The sequence below is a fragment of the Rhinoraja longicauda genome, chromosome 5, assembly GCF_053455715.1.
Source record: "Rhinoraja longicauda isolate Sanriku21f chromosome 5, sRhiLon1.1, whole genome shotgun sequence".
NCBI lineage: Eukaryota > Metazoa > Chordata > Chondrichthyes > Rajiformes > Arhynchobatidae > Rhinoraja > Rhinoraja longicauda.
The window spans coordinates 21692980-21717161 of NC_135957.1; the positions used below are offsets into that span (position 1 = coordinate 21692980).

A 24182-nucleotide genomic window follows, 5' to 3' on the forward strand; every position below is an offset into this window, starting at 1 on the left:
GAAGATGTGTGCAAGGATTTTTGCTCTTCTTACAGTGTAATCGGAAGATGTACCAGGATGACATTTCGACAGTTAATCTTAATTTTTCTCGGGAGCTATTAACATTTTTACTTTGTGTTTCCTGCAACTCAAGTAATGGAAACTCTTTCCCTCAATATACAGGTCCACAGGTGGTGAATGGTGGGGGTGAAGTCTCTGATGTCTGTGATTCAAAAGGTAAGGAGACCATTTTTCAAGTTGAATAACATGAGCATAGCCTAGTCTTGTAACACAACAAAGTACAGTCAATCTATGTTAATTTGGAACGTTTGGGACTTTGGTGGTGCTGGACAAGACTAGTGGACACTTTTCCTACACAAATTACCCTATTAATTGGCTTACTTTAAGAATTTATACAATAGAATGATACATCTTCCAGTGAAGCTTGTAGTTTTCAAGGAAGTGCAGGAACTGGGGCAGTTGTGTATGAAAGAGAGTGCGGGCAGCAGGGCAGCATCGTGTTACTGAAACACTCCTTGTGGCAGGTTAGATTACATTCTGAGTGGTGGGTTAGATAACATTCTTGATAGATTGTTAGTTAATATTGTTTGTGTCAGGTTCGATAATGTTCAGTGGTGGATTAGTTACCGTTTTTTGTGGCAGGTTAGTTAATGTTCATAGTGTTAAGTTAGCTTCTTTAGTGGCGGATTAGTTCACATTCCAATGATTATATCGCGTTGGCGTGGTGGATAGTGTGTTGCTAAATTAGCCGTGGAGCTTTTATGGGGCCTTATTAAGTTGTTCCCGCTCCCCTGGAGTGATGGTTGACTGGTCAGTTTTGGAGGACAGTCAACGTGTCATCTTACTGAAGTTCTAACCTCACAAAATTGTTCCTCACACTTCTTTGTCCAGTGATCATCCCATCTTGTGGTGCTCTGCCCCCACACTCTCCCCACTGGGGTTGCCCAACCGCATGATGGTAAACTCCCACAATTTCCCCATATGCCGTCCGATCTTGGGACGCCCAGCCCCCACACTCCCCCCCAGTGGCGCTCCAGTCTTGTAATGTCCCATCATAATCTTTTCTAAGTTACGTTGGTTGAAGTTAAAAATTGCTCTGGGGATTGGAGGTCGCTCCCACATGCATCGTCAAGCTAGAGCTGAAATCTCTTTTTTTACAGCCAGCTAGCGAGGCCATCTTTTAAAATAGGGCAACTCACACAATACATCTTTTGCCCAGCACTTCCACTGCAGCTAGAACACAGGTTATTGTGCAAAGTTTCTGCAGCTCTGCAGCAATAATTTTCTGACCCTTGCTGACTTGCGGAAAATACAAGCAGTGTCATCAGAACCAGGAGTCAGTGGTGCTCCGTTGTACTTCCTTGCCAGCAATAGATGCTGGAGGATGTGTGAGTTATAGATTCATGGAACTTTGCAGCATGGACATGGGCCCTTTGGCCCATCTTGGCCATGCCAATCAATGCGACATATTGGGCTATTCCCATTTGCCTGCATTTGGCCCAGAGCCTTCTAAACCCTTCCCATCAATAGTGCGGGATGAGTGAGCTCTCTTACGTACACCAATTAAAAGGGAAATATTGATTCTATTTGATTCCCTTCTTTTTTCCATGGAATGTTCTTAACCACTCCATGTTTTATGATCAGAGTAAACTCAGGTCTGTTTCTTCAAGTGTTAAAACGCTGATTTTAGAAGTTGGATAATGTACCTCGAGTGGGGAACGATAGAAAAGAAACTGTACGGTCAGCAAAGGGCAGTTCCACAATTCATGCAAAATTTAGTATCAGATTATAGATTGCTTTCAGATTGTACAAAGTAAATCTTGGAAACTCCAAGGGGCCTACTTAGACAGATGAACAACTTAGTTTCAGAAATGGAAAAATACAGTTGACTTTCCAACTTGTGTTGAGTTGCAAAACAATGAAATTCAAAATGTAAAGCTTGTTGTATTTACATAAACTTCCCATCTGCCTGATTTTTAAGTTAATCCATCTCCCTTGCTGCAAAAAAAAGCTTGTCAATGAGTTGAAGTATTTTTCCTCACTACAGAGCTGAGAGCCATCCAGCAAGCTGTTGCAGATGTGAGTCATCAGTATGATGAGGTGGGATCCTCGCTGAAGAGCAAGGAGAGCCAGCTGGATTCCATGTTGGCTCAGAGGCAACACACCCAGGAGGAAGCCTTGGTGGTCAGAGAGTGGCTGGTGTCGATGGATAAGAGAGCTGCAGGCTGGGATACATTGCCAACAGAGAATGAAGCTATAAAGGAACAAATTGAGCAACACAAGGTGTGCACTGATCCTGATGTTTATTATTTCTAATTAAATGTGTCAAGGAGTGACAATAGACAATAGACAATATAATAAAACTTCATTTACTAATTAAATTAAGTCTAATCTCCCCATTTATTTTGTTCAAAAGTTTTTACTTCAAGCTGCAGTGAAGATAAAATGTAGAAACAAGGAACTGCAGATGCTGGTTTACCAAGAAAAGACGCAAAATGCTGGAGTAACTCAGCGGGTCAGGCGACATCCCTTGGATACCAACGAAAACGTCACTTATCCATGCTCTCCGTGGATGTTGCCTGACCCACTGTTACTCCGGCGTTTTGTGTCTTTCCTGAAGTTAAATTGTGATGGATAAGTTTAACTTTGATATGTTAATTATATTAAAGATAGCTTCATTTGAGTAGTGTGCCAGAGGATAGGAATGATTCAAGAACTATTTTCTTTAAAGCCATTTTTTGTTCGTGACCAGTCTCTGCAGAGAGTAATGAAATGAGCGTGGCAAAGGGGAAGAGGATCATTACTGTAGTATAAGAAACTAACTGCAGATGCCGGTACAAATCAAAGGTATTTATTCACAAAATGCTGGAGTAACTCAGCAGGTCAGGCAGCATCTCAGGAGAGAAGGAATGGGTGACGTTTCGGGTCGAGACCCTTCTGGATCATTACTGTACACTTACATTCACACTGAAATCTGCCACCTATTTTTTCTTTGAACAAAATCTGACAGTATCACACTCCCTCGCTACTTCAATGTAAAGCCAACATTTTCTGTCCAAGTTTCAGAAGTGAGGTTAGAATCTGCAACCTTCAGACTCTGAGATAAGATGCTACCACTTGACCACAGCTGATACCTGTAACGTGCTGCTCAGTAGTACTGGTAATTTGAAATGACTTTATTAAAGGTACAAAGTACCATTGTCCATATAATCTAACATGAACTCTCCCCACAACAAGGGGAGAATGCAATTTTTAAAAAGTCTCCTTCAGTTTCACTCTTAATTGAACCACCTTGTGAGCTACTTTACAGTATACTTTCAAAATCTGCTGACTGTGTGCAAACTGTTAATTATCCCAATTCATGCAGCTGGACTGAGGTCAGATAACAAAGCTTCCCAATTTATTGCCTGTCATTCCAATATTCCCGTAGAAACTCACAGTCAGTACAAATTTAAACACTGAACACAAAATCCCTTTTAAAGGTGCAAGCCTGTAAATTACCAGTGTGAGTGTCTGGTGAAACCACTTTTAGCGCAGAGTGGATCCATTTCCAGTCAGGGTGCTGAGTGGGGGCAGTGCTGACTCTGGAGAGCAGTGATTCAGTTACCTGCAACTTAACACACCAGTCACACAGCTGAAAAAGTCCCAACCAGAAACGCATCCTGTCCATGTCTGTGCTGGGCCCCTTATCTGAGGAAGGATGTGCTGGCATTGGAGAGGGTCCAGAGGAGGTTTACAAGAATGATCCCAGGAATGATTGGGTTAACATTTGGTGAGTGTTAGGCAGCACTGCGCCTATACTCGCTGGAGTTTAGAAGGACGAGGGAGGGGGGGGGGGGGGGGCTCATTAAAACTTATCAAATATTGAGGATTGTGAATGTGGATAGGATGATTCCATGAGAGAGATTAGGCCAAGAAGCCATAGCCTCAGAATAAAAGGATGTACCTTTAGAAAGGAGATGAGGAAGAATTTGTTTGGTCAGAGGGTGGTGAATCTGGAATTCATTGGCAGGTACATCTGTGGAGGCCAAGTCAATGGATATTTTTAAGGCGGAGATTGATAGATTCTTGATTAGTAAGGGTGGCGGGGCTTATGGTGAGAAGATAGGAGAATGGGGTTGAGAGGGAAAGATAGATCAGCTGTGATTGAATGGCAGAGTAGACTTGATGGGCTAATTCTACTCCTATATCTTATGAATTTATGAACTTCTCCAGGGATACTGCTTGGCCCCCTGAGTCACTCCAGCACTCTGTATCTTCACTTATAGCAAGAACCAAGTGCACCAACATTTTTGGGACGTAGTGGTGATGGGAGCTGTACAGAATGATTTGTAAAAGGGAACTGGACATTTGGAATTTGCAGGGCTATGGGAAAAGAGCGGGTGACGGTGGGGCGAATTGGGTAGCTCCTCAAAGATTGTCTGAATGACCTCTTTCAGTACAATAAGCGACAATCCCAAAGTCAATCGCTGCTACTTTTTCATGATGTAACAAAAAGCAATCAGGAGAACAGAGACTACACTGGGTGTTTCTTCATTTGCATACCTGCAAAACGGACAGGCAAGAAAAGACCATCAAACCCATTCAAAATGAACGGCGTTTGTCTTCAGCAAAAGGAGAACACAGGCAGGAAAAACATAGACCCAACAATAGCTGCAGAAAAATCCCATCATCCCATTTTTAAATATGATGAAGAGTGTAGTTAAACCCATCAATGTGCATGAGGCTTCTCTCCCCAGGCGTAAGGACTAATTTTATTGAAAGGTGCAACTTTCAGCCTTGCAGGCTTTGGAAAAGGCCCAAAAGATGTTGTGCCTGATATGAAAGAGATTCTGGTATGTGTCAGCAGATGCGCAGGGTAAATAATTGTGTCCAATGGTCAGGGGATTGAAGTGGAGACTGAGATGAGAGTGTTGAGTTACTCCAGACGAGCACGTATATTTTTTTGTTTGCTCTCTTAACGTCTGGCTTCTTTCTCATAGGGGTTGCTTTTCTGTCCAATAAATTACATCACCGGCACTAAACTATTTAAAGTAGAGATGTTTCTTATACTTCTGACTAACTATGGAAAGTTTAAAAATAGAAAAAAAAATTTTTTTTTTACAGCTTTCAATAATGTATGAAAGTAGTTAGGCAATTGGAAATTGATGGAGAACAACCCGTATTTTGCCTATCAGGGTTTTTGTGGTATAATTAATAGTTATATTTGCGATTGTTTTGCTTACTACCTGTCCTTTCCTAATGTTTAGAATATGTGTCCCTTTCAACAGTTATTACATTTCAAGAGCTCATTCAAAATGCCTGATCGAGGCATCTTTTTCTGGATTAAACTCTTAACAATTTTCTTGTCCTCTCTTGCTCCAGGTGCTCGAAGCTGAATTGAAACAAAACACAGATAGGGTTGAACAGGTGAAAGAGAAGTTGACTTTGCTACTGCAAGAAAACCCGGACTCGCCTGAAGCGGGGAAATGGAGAGAGACGCTGGATTACATAAGTAATCTTTCACTTGTCTATCTTATGAATGCATAGTAGTAGCCAAACGTCAATATTGCCACAGGTGGACACAAAATGCTGGAGTAACTCAGCGGGTCAGGCAGCATCTCTGCAGAGAAGGATTGGGTGAGACCCTTCTTCAAACCGATGTTGCCACTATCATTTTGAACATGTTGATCAAGCCAGCTCTCAGTCTTTGAGAGTCAAGAGAATGTCAGTCAGGTTTATGCGATTTGCTCTCATAACACAGGTAGAGCTCATTTGGCCTATTGTCTCTCAACCAGCTGGAAAAGAGCTATTGAAACTACTTTCACTTTTTACTGCTCTTGGTTCATAGCTACAGTAATTTCTGGCACAACAAACACTCATTTTGTGTTTATAGCCTCCAGCACTTTTTCAACAACGAACTCCAATCCCTTACCTCTTGTCGAGTGCATGAAAATGGTTTCCCAAATCCAATTAATAACAATTATGATAAACCTTCTTCGCCTTTCTCAAGTGAGATGGGTTCTTATCCAAGCTAGGCCTCCTGTAATTTCAGGTACCTCAGTTACATTTCCCCTCAGTCTCCTTAATTCTAGTGAATACAATTCCAGTTTAGTGGGTCTGTCTACAAATTATGTAGTGTAAGAAAATAACTGCAGATGCTGGTACAAATCGAAGGTATTTATTTCACAAAATGCTGGAGTAACTCAGCAGGTCAGGCAGCATCTCAGGAGAGAAGGAAAGGGTGACGTATCTGGTCGAGACGTTTCGGGTCTGAAGAAGGGTCTCGACCCGAAACGTCACCCATTCCTCTCTCCTGAGATGCTGCCTGACCTGTCTACAGATTATGCTCGAATTGCTGAGAATATCCAGCACTTTATGTATTAATTTCAGATCTGCGTTTAAAAAAAATTGATTTTCATTTAAATAGAGGGATACTTGATGCAGACTGTGAATGCACAATAATTTGAAACAATACCTCTCGGGGATTTACCTTTTATGTCTTTAATATGTCAACGTGTTTTAAGGTATGTATTTTTGTGACATATGAAAGGAAGGTAGATTAAAAGATTTTTATTTGAGACCATCAGGCTCAACCTCAGAACATTCTAAAATGCTTGACAGCCAACGAGATATAACACACTTGTTTTGTGTTCACATAGAAACAGGAAAAAAGAGATGCAAGTACAACAGTAATCAAGTCAAGTCAAGTTTATTTGTCACATACACATACACGATGTGCAGTGAAATGAAAGTGGCAATGCCTGCAAATTGTGCACAAAAAAGAATTACAGTTACAGCATATAAATAAAGTTAATAAGTTACTATAGTGTAGACAAAAATTTAGTCCCTGGAGTTATAAAAGTTGACAGTCCTGATGGCCTGTGGGAAGAAACTCCGTCTCATCCTCTCCGTTTTCACAGCGTGACAGCGGAGGCGTTTGCCTGATCGTAGCATCTGGAACAGTCCGTTACTGGGGTGGCAGGGGTCCCTCATGATCTTGCTTGCTCTGGATCTACACCTCCTGATGTATAGGTCCTGCAGGGGGACAAGTGTAGTTCCCATGGTGCGTTCAGCCGAACACACTACTCTCTGCAGGGCCATCCTGTCCTGGGCAGAGCTGTTCCCAAACCAGACTGTGATGTTGCCGGACAGGATGCTCTCTACAGCCCCAGAGTAGAAGCAATGAAGGATCCTCAGAGACACTCTGAATTTCCTCAGCTGCCTAAAAGCGCTGCTTTGCCTTACCCACCAGTGCGGCAATGTGCTCAATATACAGTGAAAGGAACCAAATCTGATGTTGAAGCGCGATTTGAAAGTTACTGAAATGCACAAAACTTATTAAATCAGAGAACGGACCTTATGAGAAAACGCTGACCTCCCTGTCCGGTTCACTCACAAACCTGTGTGTCCTTATTAAAAATGCAGCTTTGTTGAGATTGTTTCATTGTAACTTCATTACAATAGTCTATTGTCTATTGTCTATTGTCTATCCCATCAATAAGCATTTTTAATTTTAGCCCTGTGCTAAATAGTCCCCTTGTCTCTCTCCATTGAAAGTGACAGTCGCCTAGATAGATCTTCCCGATGCAACGTCAAGGAGCAGCAAATGTGCGACTTGACACATGAAGCAATTGACTTCAGGCTTGAGCCAGGAAATGAGTGGAACATAAATGAGAACTGGGTAGCATAGTGCAACAGAAATGCTCATTAATATGAAAAGATTTTCTTTGCAGGGCAGTGGATGAATAGTTGGTATTGAAAGCCCGACATGGCTTCCGTATCATCTGTGTTATTCTCATTGAGTTGTACTCACAAAGCATTTCTTGTTTGTGTTCACTTTTTTACAAAGTCTGCTCTCCCATTCACTTGATGGAATGGTTGCGTAACTAATACATCAGCTTTTAACCTAGTCTGAGACTCCTGCAGTATCAGTGTTGAAATACAGAGGCAAGTCTCTCTAAGCTTCCTTCCAACCTCTTACAGATTTCTCCCCTCTTTCCTTCCGACTGAAAATCATAGTCATACAGCACAGAAACAGGGTCTTCAGCCCTGTTCGTCCATGCCAACCACAATGTCCCATCTAAGCTCGTCCCTCAATCTTTTTCCGACCCAAGCACCTGTCTAAATGTCTTTTAAATGTTGTTATTCTACCTGTCCCAACTATTTTCTTTGGCAGCTCATTCCAGGGATGACTTAGGGCAAGATAGGGCAGCACAGTGGTGCAGTGGTAGAGATGCTGCCTTATGGCACCAGAGACCCAGGTTTGATCCTGACTATGGGTGCTGCCTGGTCGGAGTTTGTACATTCTCCCTGTGACCACGTGGGTTATCTTCAGGTGCTCTGGTTTCCTCCCACATTCCAAAGCTGTACAGGTTTGTAGGTTAATTGGCCTCTGTAAATTGTAAATTGTCCCCAGTGTGCAGGATAGAACGAGTGTAAAGGGTGATCACTGGTCGATGTGGGCTTGGTGGGCCGAAGGGCCTGTTTCCACGCTTTATCTCTAAAGTCTAAAGACATCCTCCTTCTTCCCTTTATCCCGCACTCTCTTACAGACCACACCTGAAGTATTGTATATGTTGGTCTATATGCCTAAGGTAGAGTGAGTGGAGGGAAAGCGCACCAGACTGGATCTTGGATGGCAGGTCTGTTGAAGGAGGAAGTGTTGAGCAGACAAGGCCTCTAATCTCGAAGGTCTGGAAGAATGAGAGGTGTCCTCATGAATCCTTAGAGGACTAAAATCTAAAACCCTTAGAGGACTCAGTGGCCTAGATGTGGGGAGGGGGCGTGGGAGGGGTATTCCAAGTTGCTAAGTATTTCTCACTGGAGTGAGGAGGGCCACAGTCTCAGCACTGAGATGGGATAATTCCTCACTCAGAGGCTGGCGAATCTTTGGAGTTCCTTTCCCGGCTATGTGGATCATTCAAACAGAGATCAATGGATTTCTGGATTTTGGGAGAATCGAGAGATGTGGAAATAGGGCTGATAAATGGGTAGAAGCTGCTCCACTGAATGCTGGAGCAGGCTGAATGGCCATGCTCCTATTACACGTATTCCCATGTACTGCCACTTGCTGTACTTCTCCTTATGTTTTCCCTTTCTACCAAAGCTCCTGTCCCCTTCCCACTTGCGTCCATGCACCACGCCTCTCCCCGTTCTGCTTGCCCCCCACAGTCGTCATTTGTACTTATCCTCCTCTCCCCATCTCTTACCATTTCTTTCTTCTCTCCTGCTTTTCCCCCTCCTCTTGCTTCTCCCCACTCCTTCACCCTGCCTGCCCCTGCTTCTACTTGCCTCCTCTCTCTCTCTCTCTCCGTTTTGCACTCTCTCTTCACTTCTTGCTCCTCTGTCCCAGTGCTTGCCCTCCCATCCCATCTGCTTCCCATCCACCCACCACTGTTTGTGCTCCATCACTTGCTTTTTTCCCCATCATTCCCCACTTTAGTTTAGATTTTAATTTAGAGATACAGCATGGAAACAGGCCCCTCAGCCCACCGTCACCATCATAACATAACATAACATAACATAACAACACTTTATTGTCACTCGGCTTTTTACACCGAACGAAATTTCAGCAGTCACACAAAACACAGCAAAAAAGAAAAGAACACAGGACACCCGACCCCAACACAAACATCCATCACAGTGACTCCAAACACCCCCTCACTGTGATGGAGGCAACAAAACTTCCCCTCTCTTCCCCCCGCACCCACGGACAGGCAGCTCGACCCCTACCGAGGCAAACGACATGCACAGCCCCCGCAAGGGGATGGAAGGCCCCGCGGCCGAGCCCGCCCTGGGCACCGAAACGTCCCGCGGCCGAGCCGCACCGGGCACCGAAACGTCCCGCGGCCGAGCCGCACCGGGCGATGTTAAGTCCAGCGGCCGAGCCGCACCGGGCACTGAAACGTCCCGCGGCCGAGCCGCACCGGGCACCGAAACGTCCCGCGGCCGAGCCGCACCGGGCGATGTTAAGTCCAGCGGCCAATCCGCGCCGGGCACTGAAACGTCCCGCGGCCGAGCCGCACCGGGCACTGAAACGTCCCGCGGCCGAGCCGCACCGGGCGATGTTAAGTCCAGCGGCCGAGCCGCACCGGGCACTGAAACGTCCCGCGGCCGAGCCGCACCGGGCACCGAAACGTCCCGCGGCCGAGCCGCACCGGGCGATGTTAAGTCCAGCAGCCAAGCCGCGCCGGGCACCGAAACGTCCCGCGGCCGAGCCGCGCTGGCGATGTTAAGTCCCGCAGCCGAGCCGCGCCGGCGATGGAAGGCCCCGCGGGCGAGCTGCGCCCCGGGGAAGAGACCTAATAAAAGAAAGGTTTCCCCCGCCCCACCCCACCCACACCCCACACCCACACCCCACCCCCCCACCACACATACACAGCCAAAAACAGAAACAAAAACCATCCCAACACCGACACAAAAAAAAACAAAAAAAAAGACAAACAGACTGCCAGAGAGCCGCAGCCGTTAGGCGCAGCCAACTCCTCCCATCGATCACCCTTTCAATATTATCCCACTATCCCACCGTACACGCTAGGGGCAAATTACAGAGGACAATTAACCTATAAAACCGCACGTCTTTGGGATGTGGGAGGAAACCGGAGCACCTGGGGGAAACCTACACGGTCACAGGGAAAACCAGCAAACTCTGCAACCAGCAAGCTGCACAGACAACACCCGAGGTCAGGACTGAGCCCGGGTCTCTGACGCTGTGAGGCAGGCTCTAACAGCTGAGCCACTGTCCTCCCCAGTTACCATTTCCCATTTTCCCCATCCTCTCTAATTAGCCCTTCTCCCCCTATCCTGATTTCCCCCCTTCCCTCATGTCCCCTCCCTCTTCTGATCACCCTCACCCTTCCCCTCCAGCACTTGACATTCTCTCTTCTCGCCTTTTGCTCACACTTTCTCCGTGCTTATTTACCTGCACGATCAATTTTTTAAATGCCTCAGATTCAGACAGTGGAAAATAAACATATCTCAACTCTGCAGACACATGTTGAAATTGGTGCAGATTATAATTTGCATCCTACTTCTGTAGCGCAGCGGTAGAGTTGCTGCTTTACAGCGAATGCAGCGCCGGAGACTCAGGTTCGATCCTGACTACGGGTGCTGCACTGTAAGGAGTTTGTACGTTCTCCCCGTGACCTGCGTGGGTTTTCTCCGAGATCTTCGGTTTCCTCCCACACTCCAAAGACGTACAGGTATGTAGGTTAATTGGCTGAGTAAATGTAAAAATTGTCCCTAGTGGGTGTAGGATAGTGTTAATGTACGGGGATCACTGGGCGGCACGGACTTGGTGGGCCGAAAAGGCCTGTTTCCGGCTGTATATATATGATATGATATGATAAGGTCTTAAATTGAGTGATTTTTTTTATTCTTCCCCTGAAAAATCACCATCATCATCACCACATCACATTGTTGTTAAGCACTTGAGTGTTTCCAGCTATTCTTGTGTTTTATAAATTTAACTTTTTTAAATAAATTTTCTTATTATTACATTAAACTTTTATCAAATCCATCTGTCCTTTTGCATCCCTGCCCCAGCTCCCCATAAGGAAAAAGCAAACTCTGATGTATCGTTTATTCGTGCACATTACTTATGCTCATTTATTTAACCGAATTATTTTGGCAGTCAGACAAAAGTTCATCAAAAAAGTTGTGGCGTAGAATTCTGGGTTGAGGATTTGGCATTCATATCTATCATAGATTGAGCAAACCGAATTTCACAGCCGCACATACATCTAATAGATATGGGAAACTTCACTTGTCGAGACGTCTATTCTAAATAGTGCATACAGGTATTGTCTGTTCATTAGACTGATGAGATCAGGCAAGTTAGTCACGCATGGTGCGATGAAATCACTGACTGAGTCAGCTCCTTTTATAAATCATGGACAAGAGAACTTTATTTCATGGATAAAGTCGCTTACTGCTTCGACACCTGTATGTCAGCACATGGTGGTTGCTGTTGTTTAAACATGCCTGTTATTACATCAGCTCTGAAACGTTAGTGCCCAATTTCTGACATTGGACTAAATATTTATAGATGTAATAATCTCAAACTGTCACCATCTGCTTTGAGGACGTTGAAAGCTTTTGTTCCCGTTTGATCTGTGGAAGGTTATAAATCGATGTGGTTTGAAACTCGCATTGTATGCTGTGGAGAAGGATTCCACTTTCTGCTACGAGTCAGTTGTTCAAGAACCTGAAGGTTAATAGTGTCTGAAAGTAATGCAGCTTTCTTGCTTTGATGTCGGCAGTACACGCCAAGTTACGGGCTGGGGAATGAATGCCAGCTTTGCCAGCAACATCCAGATCCCGAGAAAAATAAGTGAAGAGAAATGTCAGTGCCAGGAATTAGATAACAGGCCATTATTTCAAAACTGTTGGCTAGTTATACTCCTGTTAGAGAGAATTCCTAGCTTCATATCTGGTTTACTCGGAATTGGGGGCAGGCAGAGTGGCAGAGCGGTAGAGTTGCTGCCTTGAAGCACCGGGGACCTGGGTTCGATCCTGACTGCGGTAGCTGTCTGTACGGTGTTTGTACGTTCTCTCTGTGATTGCATGGGTTTTCTCGGGTTTGGTTTTGTTTATTTGAGTTTTTCACATGTTCCAAAGATGTGCAGCTTTGTAGGTTAATTGGCTTCTGTAAATTGTCCCTAGTGTGTAAAATAGAACTAGTGTATGGGTGATTGCTGGTGGGTGTGGACATGGTGGGCATATGGGCCTGTTTCCACACTGTATCTCTGAAACTAAACTAGATGGGCGTGGACCCATTTGGTCCAAATCTCTCCTGCGGGCCCGGCAACCCTCCGTGCAAACCCCCCCCCTCCACTCACCCACTCCATCCCCCCTCAGCCCCCCTTATCCCCCCTCCTCCCCGCACCTCCCCCCCCTCACCCACTCACCCACTCCATCCCCCCTCAGCCCCCCTTATCCCCCCCTCCTCCCCTCACCTCCCCCCCCTCACCCACTCACCCACTCTATCCCCCCTCAACCCCCCTTTATTCCCCCCTCTCCCTCCCCCCCCCCCCACTCACCCACTCCATACCCCCTCAACCCCCCTTATACCCCCCCCCTGTCGTTGCACCATCGCAAAGTTGAAATATCGTAAGTCGAAGCATCGTACGTCACGGAGCATCTGTATTAGATCACGTGGCCGGAAGCGAGCTGCGGCTCGCTACGGGTCGCTGCCGTTTGCACCATCACAAAGTCGAAATATCGTAAATCGAAGCATTGTACGTCGGGGAGCATCTGTATTAGATCAACGGGCCCCAACTGCGGACCTTCTGCCATTGTGTCATTGAAAACGCAGCTCGGTGGCGACGGCCATCTTGATTGACCCTCTGCAGCCACGCTGGACCACGGGAGGAAGGTCAAGCGCGGAGCACGCCGGGACGGGCGCGGTCCTCCCGGCGGGTGGGGGGGAGCATTTATTAAAGTTTATTCAGCAGCAGCGGCAGCTGGACGGCCCAGCAGCCCCCCCCCCCCCCCCATTGGCTGCCATTCCCGTCACTCTGGCGGGTCCCATTGTGACGTCGAACGCGGCTGACGGCCAAGGTAAATGGAAAAGTGATTTTTTAAAACATGTCAATAACTTTAAAAATATAACACCAATTTGAATGAAACTTCGCTAAAGCACACCCCAGGACAATGGTGAGTAAGGTGGGCCTAAAATTGTCATGCTATTGTGTACCGTTTTGGCTGTATTTTGGGAGAATACGGTCAAATATAGACACAAACAAGATGAGAGTTTTAGTAACATATATAGATTCTCATCAATTGAATGGAAATTGTCTGATCATTAAATCAAATTCTGGTACATCTTCCCACTGCTGCATAATTCTGGATGAAAACTGTGGGTACTTTTTGTATTCATGTCCTTATAAACATATTGGTATTGGGTAAATAATGGACACCCATCCCATGGGGATACCATGGTGATCAGAATTCCTTGACGACCACATTAGGTAAAACTAGATATTATTGAATAATATTGTTTTTTCCCATTCATATTAAATTGCTGAGGCAAATATATTACACAAAGTCTCCACTCTCTCTGCAGCTTTGCAGCTGGTGATTATTGTTATCAATCTGATCAACTGTTTAGTCCTTCAGTCTAGCTCCCAGTGAAACCACACAGATTAAAATACATCCCTTAACTCATCTTTCCAATTATCCCTTTGTAACCATACATGATCCCTCTTTCTCTGCACGTTCTTTACACGTACTGTGTGTCAGTGTGTTCTCAATTCTTCCTTGCTTTTTCTTGTTGCTTGTGCACCTTTTGTATGCTCATTTTCTGCACGTAATGCTATCCCTGTTTCAATCTGTGCGCCTGACCTCTATTTCACATTTCTCCTGCATATTCTGTGCTTGTTCTCTGCATGCTCTGTTGCACTCACCGCCTCCCTCCCTCCCTCCCTTCCTCTCTCCACATCGTTAATATGGTGGAACCACTCAATTCCTTCATCATAGTGCTTGCAGATCCTCCTTCTGAATGTGTAGATGCACTGCCATATTCCCCCTGCCCCTACCTCCATCCTTTTCTGTTTTACTCCAGAACCTCCTCTTGCTTATAGTCCCACCAACTTACCTGCCTCTGCTCTTACTTGCCTCCCTTCTCCCCACCTTGCCTGCCTCTGCTTGCCCCTTACTCATGCTTGTCACCTCATCCCACCCTCCCACTTGCTCCTTTCTAATTCCCCAGTTTATGGTGCATCAGTACAGTTATGGATGAGCCCTATTTTTTTAAACCAGGCTCAGGGAGTGTTGTATTGAACTGACTAGCTTTGGAATAAATCCTGTTTAGATTCATTCATAAGTCTGAGGGGAACTGAAGTCTGATGATTGGTGTTGTGTTAAAATGTTTGATAGGGGAATCAGTTTCTTGTTCAAGTGCCTTTGGGGATTTCCTCCCACTTGAACACTATTGCAGCAGCATCTCCTATTTCCCAATTTCGATCGCTCCTGTAAGTTCCAAGGTTCATTTAGTTTAATTTAGTTTATTGTCATGTGTACCAAGGTACAGTGAATAGATTTTTGTTGCGTGCTAACTAGTCAGAGGGAAATACCAGAGGAATACTGCAATCAAGCCGTCCACAGTGTACAAATACAGGATGAAGGCAATACCGTTTAGTGCAAAGTAAAGACCAGTAAAGTCCAATTAAAGATAGTCTGAGACGCTCCAATGAGGTATATAGTAGGTCAGGACCCACTCTCTAGTTGAGGTAGGATGATTCAGTTGCCTGATAACAGCTGGGAAGAAACTGTCCCTGAATCTTTAGGTATGCGTTTTCACATTTTTATCCCTCTTGCCTAATGGGAGAGGGGAGGCGAAGAAGTGAGCAGGGTGAGACTGATTATGCTGGTGACCTTGCCGAGGAAGCACAAAAAGTATGAGGCAGGTAATCCTAGTTTCATCGGGCGCTCTGAGCAAGGCCAAGTGTTGATCTCTGCCTGTTTTTGGTTGTGGAGAGAGTGTCTCTGATGACATTGGCATAACAACCATCTTGCTTCACAACTGAAGGTTACACTGGGTTATATGGGGTACCAGTGCTTAAACAGGCCACGTGGCTCAAAGTGTCCACATTGACATTTATGCTCTGTTCAAGCTGCCTCTTGCCTTTGTGTGCAGGAAGGAACTGCAGATGCTGGTTGAGACCAAAGATAGACACCAAGTGCTGGAGTTACTGGAGCTGGAAGCTGCTGAGTTACCCCAGAATTTTGTGTCGATCTCCTCTTTCTTGCCTTTCCTCATCAAAATCTTTGCCAGTGGAGCAATGGTCCATTGAAGGGCAAGGTGCTGTTTTGAAGACCTTTAGTTGTATTGGTGATGAAAAGTCCTCACTGCACATTCCCGTTCTTGTTGACTCCAGATTCAAAATGGAAGCAGGTCAGCCAGACGGCCAGCCAGCGGCAACAAAAGCTGCAGGAGTCGTCTGGGTTCCTGGCGCAATTTGAAACGGCTGAGGTGCAACTGAGTCAGTGGCTCGTTGAGAAGGAACTGATGATGAATGTGTTGGGACCACTCTCCATTGATCCTCATATGTTGAACAATCAGAAGCAACAAGTTCAGGTAAGGGTACCATTATTCATCGGCATTAACAACCATCAGTCACTCCTTTTTGTTGGAATGAATACTTCCATTGAAATTGGAGAACTTGAGTTTTATAGATATGGAAACCTGGAATGCTTTGACTGAAATGGTGGAGGAGGATTCCGTGGTAATGTTTAAAGGAGAGTTTAATGAGTATTTGAAGAGAGGGATAGAATTTACAAGGCTATGATGAAAGAGTAGGAGAATGGAACTCATTAGACCACATAAGTCCAAGACTGCTGTGCTGTGAGATTCAAACCTTGCAGCCATTGGTAATATGAGTTGTCTGAGAACGTACCAATCCGCAGAAAAACCCAGCGGTATCAATATTGATGTCCCTAATTTAAAGTAACCCTTGCATTCCCTCTCTCTCTCTCTCTCTCTCTCTCTGTTCCTCCCCCACCCTAGTGGTCCTGCTAGTTTTACTGTTTGTATCCCATTGTTATCACCTCTTCCACAGACAACAATGGGCCATTGCCGGCTCTGATTTGTGCCGTGCCTTTTCGCACCTCTAGTTTCCCTCTCCCCTGACTCAGCCTGACGAAGGGTCTCAACCCGAAACATCACCTGTTCTTTTTCTCCAGAGATGCTGCCTGGACCCGCTGAGCTACTCCAGCATTTTGTGTCTATCTTCGGTGTAAACCAGCATCTGCAGTTCCTTCTTACACAGCAGCAAAACCAGGCCAGTTGCGCCTACTCCACCATTTGATAAGATCACAGCCAATCTAAATGTGACTGCAGTTGCACATTCCAGTATACCCACAGTAATCTTTCTTTAGCCAGCGATCACACCGTACATTAGCACTAACTGCACACTAGGGACAATTTACAATTTTTACAGAAGCCAATTAACCTACAAGCCTGCATGTCTGTGGAATGTGGGAGGAAACCAGAGCATCTGGAGAAAACCCACAAGGTCACAGGGAGGACGTACAAGCTCTTTCCACGCAGCACCCGTAGTCAGGATCGAACCCGGGACTCCGGTGCTGTATGGCAGCAGCTCTACCACAGCACCGCTGTGCTGCTCCATGTTCTCCAGAGATGCAACCTGACCCGTTGAGTCACCCCAGCACTTTGTGTTCCCTCAAGTCACGACAAGTTGAGTTTATGTCATACGCATAAGTACATTGAGGTACAATGAAAATCACAATCTCCTAAAGTCCAGCAGATACAAACCTAGCCTGACCTTTCCTCAATGGCAACATGCTCTTTCCACATATTGGTCTCTGAGATCTTCTCTGAACTGCTTTCAAAGCTTAACATCCTGCTTTAAAGAAGGAGACCCATACTCCACAGAGCACTCCAAAAATGGCCAGTATAGCTGAAGCATAACAAAATGTGTAGGAAGGAACTACAGATGCTGGTTTAAACTGAAGATAGACACAAAAAGCTGGAGTAACTCGGTCTGAAGAAGGGTCTCGACCCGAAACGTCACCCATTCATAGAAACATAGAAAATAGGTGCAGGAGGAGGTCATTCGGCCCTTCGAGCCAGCACCACCATTCATTGTGATCATGGCTGATCGTTCCTTCTCTCCAGAGATGCTTTCTGTCCCGCTGAGTTACTCCAGCTTTTGTGTCGATCTTGGTTGAAACATAATCTCCCTACCTTTGTGTTCAATTCTCCCAGGAATAAACAATAACATTGTGTTCATGTTACTAATAACTTGCTCTACTTGCTGTATTAGCCTTTTGTGAATCATGCACAAGGACACCTAGATCCCTCTGCATCTTGGAGCTCTGCAATCTCCCACCCTTTACATAGCATGCACATTGTTTATTTTTCCTAACAAAATGAATAATTTGACATCTTCACACATTATTATTCACCATTTGCCAGCTTTTTGCCCACTCAATCAATTTATCTATATCCTCGTGTAGTTTCCTTACATTCTTTTCATAACATGCTTTCCCATCTATCTACGTGTCAGCAGCAAATTTAGCAAATAACCTTTAGTACCTCCATCCAAGGCATTTCTATAAATTGTAAAATGTTGAACGCCAGCACTGACCTTTCCGGCACTCCTTGCCAACCAAAAAGACTTATTTTTACTCTCCCTCTGTTTTCTGTTAGCTAGTCAATCTTTCATCTATGACAGACGGTTACCTCCTACACCATGAGCAGTTATTTTCCTAAATTGCCTTTGTTACAGCCCTCGTCAAGTGCCTCTAGAAATATATTCCAGTCCCTTTTATCCACAGGATATGTCACTTCATCAAAAGACTCCGATAAATTGCTCAGACATGATAGGTTCTCCTATCAAACAGTTTGGGTTTGTATGCCTTGATGCTTGGAGAGATGGGGGTTTACTTTAATCATTCCTTTCATGAAACCATGTTGACTTTGGCTGTTGACCTTGGACTTTTCCAAACGGCTTGCTATAAGTTCATAAGTTAGTTATAGGAGCAGAATTAGGCCATTCGGCCCATCAGGTCTACACCATTCAATCATGGCTGATCTATCTTCCTCTCTCCATCCCATTCTCCTACCTTCTTCGCATAACCCCTGACCCCATTACTAATCATATCTCTATTCTCTTTCTAATCACATCTCTATAACACCTCCGTTCATATTTTCCCGATGGCAGATATTAGTTTCTTGCTTTCTGTCTCCTTCGCTTTTTAAATAATGGAGTTGTGTTTTCTATTTTCCAATACATTGGTGCCTTTCACAAAACTAGAGAATAATGACTCAGCAACTATCTCACTCGCCACTTCCTTTCAGCCCCTGGGGTGAAGACCATCAAGATCCAGAGACTTGTCAGCCCACAAACTCAATAATCAGTCCAACTTCCCTTGTGAGTGGAATTATCCTGTTTCCCCCCTCTCTTCAAATTCCTGATGTAGTCATTTCTAGGATGTTATCAGCATCCTCTCTAGTGAAGTTGGAAACAAAACATTGGTTGAATGTATCTGCTCCACCTTCATTTCCATTCAGTTTCCCCCAGACTTGCTTTCTTTCGAACTAATACTAAATTAGTTAACCATTTAAAAAAACTATTTATGGAATCACTTCCTGTCACATTTTTTTACATTTTTGGCTTGTTTTATCTTGTGTTTTAAATTCTCATTTCCTATTAGTCTTTTAGCCATTCTGTACTGCCTTTATATTCTGTCCAGTCTATTGACCTGCATCTAATTTTGCACAATTATTAACTCTTTGTCCTTTTCTTTATGTTTAGTACTATTATTACCATTTTTAGTACCCACAAATAGTAGGAACCTCCCCTGGGAATTTTCCTTTCTTGTAGGAATGTTTCTTTTCTGTCCATTCTGAAAGATCTCCTTAAATGTCTACTACTGCGTCCTGAGGTATTTTTAGCTGAGTGGACCAGTAGTCATGAAAACAAAGTGCTCTTGTACAATTCAGTAGTTTTAGCAAATTTGTCTCCATCCAAAATATATTTAGCCCAGTTCACTGTGAGCAGATGCATTGTCAGAATTGCCTAAAATGGCTGTCAGGCAGAATGATGTAAATTCCCTTTGGAATAGGGGTCAGCCTGAGCAAATGCATTCCTTGCTTTAGTTCTGCTGTTAGCAGAAGCTTCTTATTGAGCATGAGATGTCATGTGGTGTCCATTTTCTGGGTAGTTGCATGTGACTTTTAATAGCTGGAATTCAGTTCTGTTCCAGACTTAGGGCACGTTAATGTACCCATAATATGTTCACCCTTTGTAGATATGTTGCACTCAACTTAGAACAGCCTTTCCTCAAAGCACTTAATTCAAATATACATCCAACTTTATCTTAGAAAAGCCTGTTAGTAATACTAACAGCCATTCATTCTTAGTCATAGAGCCATACTTCATGGAAACAGACCTTTCAGTCCTAACTTGCCCATGCTGACCAAGATGCCCCATCTATGCTGGTCCCACCTCCCCACGTTTGGCCAATATCCCTCTAAACCTTTCCTATTCTTGTACCTGTGCAAATGTTTTTAAATGTTGTATTGTACAACATGTCTCAACTACCTCCTCCGGCAGCTCGGTCCATATACCCACTTCCCTCTGTGTGAAATGTTACAACTCAGGATCCTGTTAAATCTTGCTCCTCTCTGATCTCATTATCAGTTTACAGGATCCATAATGCTTGGATGCTGTGATAGGGTTGCACTGGGATTGGTCTGAGTATTGCACAAAGATGACTTTCTACCTTCCAGTTGATCCAAATTTCTCTCTTGCATTTGTAGATCCTGCTGAAGGAGTTTGAGACACGGAAGCCACAACACGAGCAGCTGAAAATGGCAGCCGAGGGCATTTTGAGTCGACCGGATGACTCTGCTCCAACCTCGGGCGTTGTTAGCGACCAGCTGGCTGCTGTAACGCAGAAGTGGGACTCTCTAACAGGGCAGCTGGTCAACCGCTCTGACCTCATTGACCGGGCCATCGTCAAAAGCAGCCAGTTCCAAAACCTAGTCCAGCACCTCTCAGGCAAGTTGAGCACCTTGGACGCGAAGCTGACCAGCCAGCCGCCCATCGACGCCCAGCCCGAAGCTGTGAAGCGGCAGCTGGAGGTGGCTAGCGAACTGCGGGCGGAGCTGCAGCAGGAGGAGAAGGGCATGCAGGAGGCCGGGACCCTCTGCGAGGAGATCTCGGTCCTCGTTGGCGAACAGTACTTGAAGGCTGAGCTCACCAGACAGCTGGACAACGTCGTAAAGCCGTTCCGGGATCTCAAGGAAAGAGCAGGTGCGTGATTCATCTGCCGGTGCAGGATAAACAAAGAACGCGGTTTTACAGGAGTTAAAAGAGAAAATGCTTCAAATACCCAGCCGGTCAGGCAACACCAGAGTAGGGAGAAAGAGAGGTAAAGCTTCAGTTCGTTGACCTTTCATTGGAACTGAAATTTCAATTTTTCAGCACCTGCAGTTTTTTGCTTCTCGACCAGAGAAACATAGAAAATAGGTGCAGGAGTAGGTCATTCGGCCCTTCGAGCCAGCAACGCCATTCAATGTGATCATGGCTGATCATCCAAAATCAGTACCCCGTTCCTGCTTTCTCCCCATATCCCTTGATTCGGTCTGGCTTGAGGTTTAGATTATTGATGAGATTAAAACAAACATGGATCTGATAAAACAGCAATGAGTGCTGGAAAGGCACAGAACGAGAGAGAACGATCTGAATACATCGCTGAAGAGATTAGTCAAAAATGTTGACCTTTATTTCTTCCATGGTTGATGATCCATCCGACAACTCTGTGCATTTTCCGTTTTGTTTGGTTTTAGTATTTCAGGCTATTAACTGATTTTGTTTTTGCTAACCCTCAACTTTCTTTGTAAATTACTCCTGCGTTTCATGTTTTCTATTTTTACTTGAAGACCTTTATGAATTCCCACTGGTGTCTCACAGATGCAGTAAATTGCTGATGAAGTGAAAATGATCTTGTGCACAGGTGACAGATTGCTGATGAAAATCAAAAAAACTGCAGATGGTGGTAATCTAAAATAAAAAACCTAAACTGCTGGAAACACTCAGGAGGTCAGGCAGTATCTGTGGAGTGAGCAAAATAGAATTAAAGTTTCAGTTTGAAGACCCTTTGTTAGAGCAAATAAAGATTAGATTAATGATTTGGCAATAAATGGGCTCATTACAGCTGGCTTTGCAGAAATGCCAGAGGAGATTTTTAATGCATTTGAAAGAAACTTTAACCATTATGAGCTACCTTAGACAATAGACAACGACAATAGGTGCAGGAGTAGGCCATTCGGCCCTTCGAGCCAGCACCACCATTCAATGTGATCATGGCTGATCATTCTCAATCAGTATCCCGTTCCTGCCTTCTCCCCATACCCCTGACTCCGCTATCCTTAAGAGCTCTATCTAGCTCTCTCTTGAAAGCGTCCAGAGAATTGGCCACAACTGAGGCAGAGAATTCCACAGATTTACAACTCCCTGACTGAAAAAGTTTTTCCTCATCTCCGTTCTAAATGGCCTACCCCTTATTCTTAAACTGTGGCCCCTGGTTCTGGACTCTCCCAACATTGGGAACATGTTTCCTGCCTCTAACATGTTCAAATTCTCAATAAGATCCTCCTTATAACCTTATACTTTATAAATGTTAACCAAGGTTCAGGAACAGAGATCATAAGAAACAGGAGTTAAAGAGGCTCAAATATCCCCTGAGACTTGCATGTGAAGATGAGCTTGGTCTCCACTGTCTTTTCCCATATCCCTGGATTTCCTCATAGTCCAAAAGAAAAGAAGTGGGTGCAGCACAGTGGTGCAGCTGGTAGAGCTGCTGCCTCACAGTGCCAGAGACCCGGGTTTGATCCTGAAAATGTATTGCATTGCTGTGGTGAGGGAGCTGGGTGGTAAGACAAATTAGAGGTAGCTCTGACACAAAGTTGCCAGAGGCATCAAAACTGGAAGATACTTTTCCCGAGCTGTAACGTATATTCCTTTTGGGCTGGTAAATTGGGAAGCCATAAAATAATGCTTCACATTATTTTTATATTTTGTTAAAGGAAATCGAGTCCACCAACTTCAGTCTGCACTGGCTAATTCCGAGCAGTTTCAACAGATGTTTGATGATTTCCAAGCCTGGATAGGTGGGAAGTGCGACCAGCAGGGCCAGAGGGCTCCCATATCTGCCAAGCCCGACCTCCTCCGCTCGCTGATCGATGAGCAGACGACGTTTCAGAAATCCTTGGCACTGAAGGCCGGGTCCTACGAGATGATCACTGCAGAAGGAGAGTCACTCCTCCAGAGTTTGCAGCCGGGAGTTGAGAAAACTGCCTTGCAGGATCAACTTGCAACCCTCAGGGGCACCTGGGAAGAGCTGTCCAAGCAAGTGGAGAACAGGCAAGAGAAACTGAGGGATTGTTTGCAGAAAGCCCAGAGGTACCGAGAATGTGTTGAACACTTGCTCCCGTGGGTGCAAGAATGTGAAGCAAAGTCCTCGCAGGTGCAAGTGTGCAGTGGCGGGGCGGAAGTCGAGTCCTCGTTGGCAAGCATTAAAGCTTTACAGAATGACATGGACAAGCATCGGAGGGAGCTTGAGTCTTTAAATAATGCTGCAGACCGCTTGATCGAAGCCAGTCAGGCGGATGCGGAGGATGTCCAGAGTGAGAAGGCTCTGGTCAACCAGAAGGTGGATCTGATCAGTGAACAACTCCGCCTTAAAAAAGAGTCCCTGGATGAGAATGCAAAATGCATAAAGGAGTTTCAGAATTCTCTCAGAGATACGAAGGGGCTGTTACAGGGGGCCAGGCAGCAACTGGAGCACCATGATACCCTTGGGTCTCAAGCGTACAGTAACAAATGCTTGACCAATTTGAATGCCCAGCAGAAGATGCTTCAGGCTTTGACACCCCAAGTGGAGAAGGTCAGGTGTCTTGCTCAGAGATTGACCTCCGCCTCCTCAGACGGAGAAGGTGCTTCTTTGCTCCTGCAGCAAGCTGTTGCTCTGCGGAAAGATCATGAGTCAGTGAGCCAGCAGGTACGGGAAAGGTGCTCCTCCTTGGAAGTCAAGCTCCAAGGCATCGGGCAGTTTCAGAACAACATCCGGGAGATGTTTTCCTTATTTGCCGACCTCGATGATGAACTGGACGGCATGGCTCCTGTGGGAAGGGACCTGGATTGCCTTCGCATTCAGAAAGACGACATCCGAGGGTTCATCAGTAAACTCCAGCAGCTGACGACAGGCATCGAAGGCACAAAAAAAGAAAGCAAGCAGATGCTGGAGTCCTCAGGTTCTCCAGATTTGATGGGGTTAAAGCGGGATCTGGATGCTTTGAACAAACAATGCAATAAGCTGCTGGACAGGGCAACGGTCAGAGAAGAGCAGGTGGAAACCACCCTTGCCCAGGTTGAAGAGTTCAACAACAGAAACAAAACATTCAGTGAACTGGTGACTGTGTCTGAGGAACATGAGGAGAATCAGGGCAGCGTTGGAATGGAAACCGAGGTCATCAACCAACAATTGGAATCATTCAAGGTAGGGTTGCATTTCTCGATCTATCTCTCACCATGGAAATCAAGTGGGTACCTGATTCATATTGGATGATGTTGGTGAACTCTGTACAAAACTGTGGATCGGAACTGAAGGAATGCCTGTATTGTTAGGGGTATTGACCAATATAAATGTGGGCGTAAATAAAACTCTGC

The 24182-nt window shown here is 45.1% G+C and overlaps 1 protein-coding gene across 12 annotated transcripts in view; it reads left to right on the top strand.

The window, feature by feature from the left end:
- The window catches only part of dst (dystonin), a 471716-nt gene that overhangs the window by 309675 nt on the left and 137859 nt on the right, over positions 1–24182 (top strand). For all 12 annotated transcript variants that reach the window (XM_078399038.1, XM_078399030.1, XM_078399031.1 and 9 more), the window contains 6 exons: positions 163–216; positions 2048–2283; positions 5365–5494; positions 15861–16060; positions 20270–20765; positions 22541–24012. In XM_078399038.1, the coding sequence (XP_078255164.1) occupies positions 163–216; positions 2048–2283; positions 5365–5494; positions 15861–16060; positions 20270–20765; positions 22541–24012 (2588 nt within the window). The remainder of the gene's footprint in view (positions 1–162; positions 217–2047; positions 2284–5364; positions 5495–15860; positions 16061–20269; positions 20766–22540; positions 24013–24182) is intronic.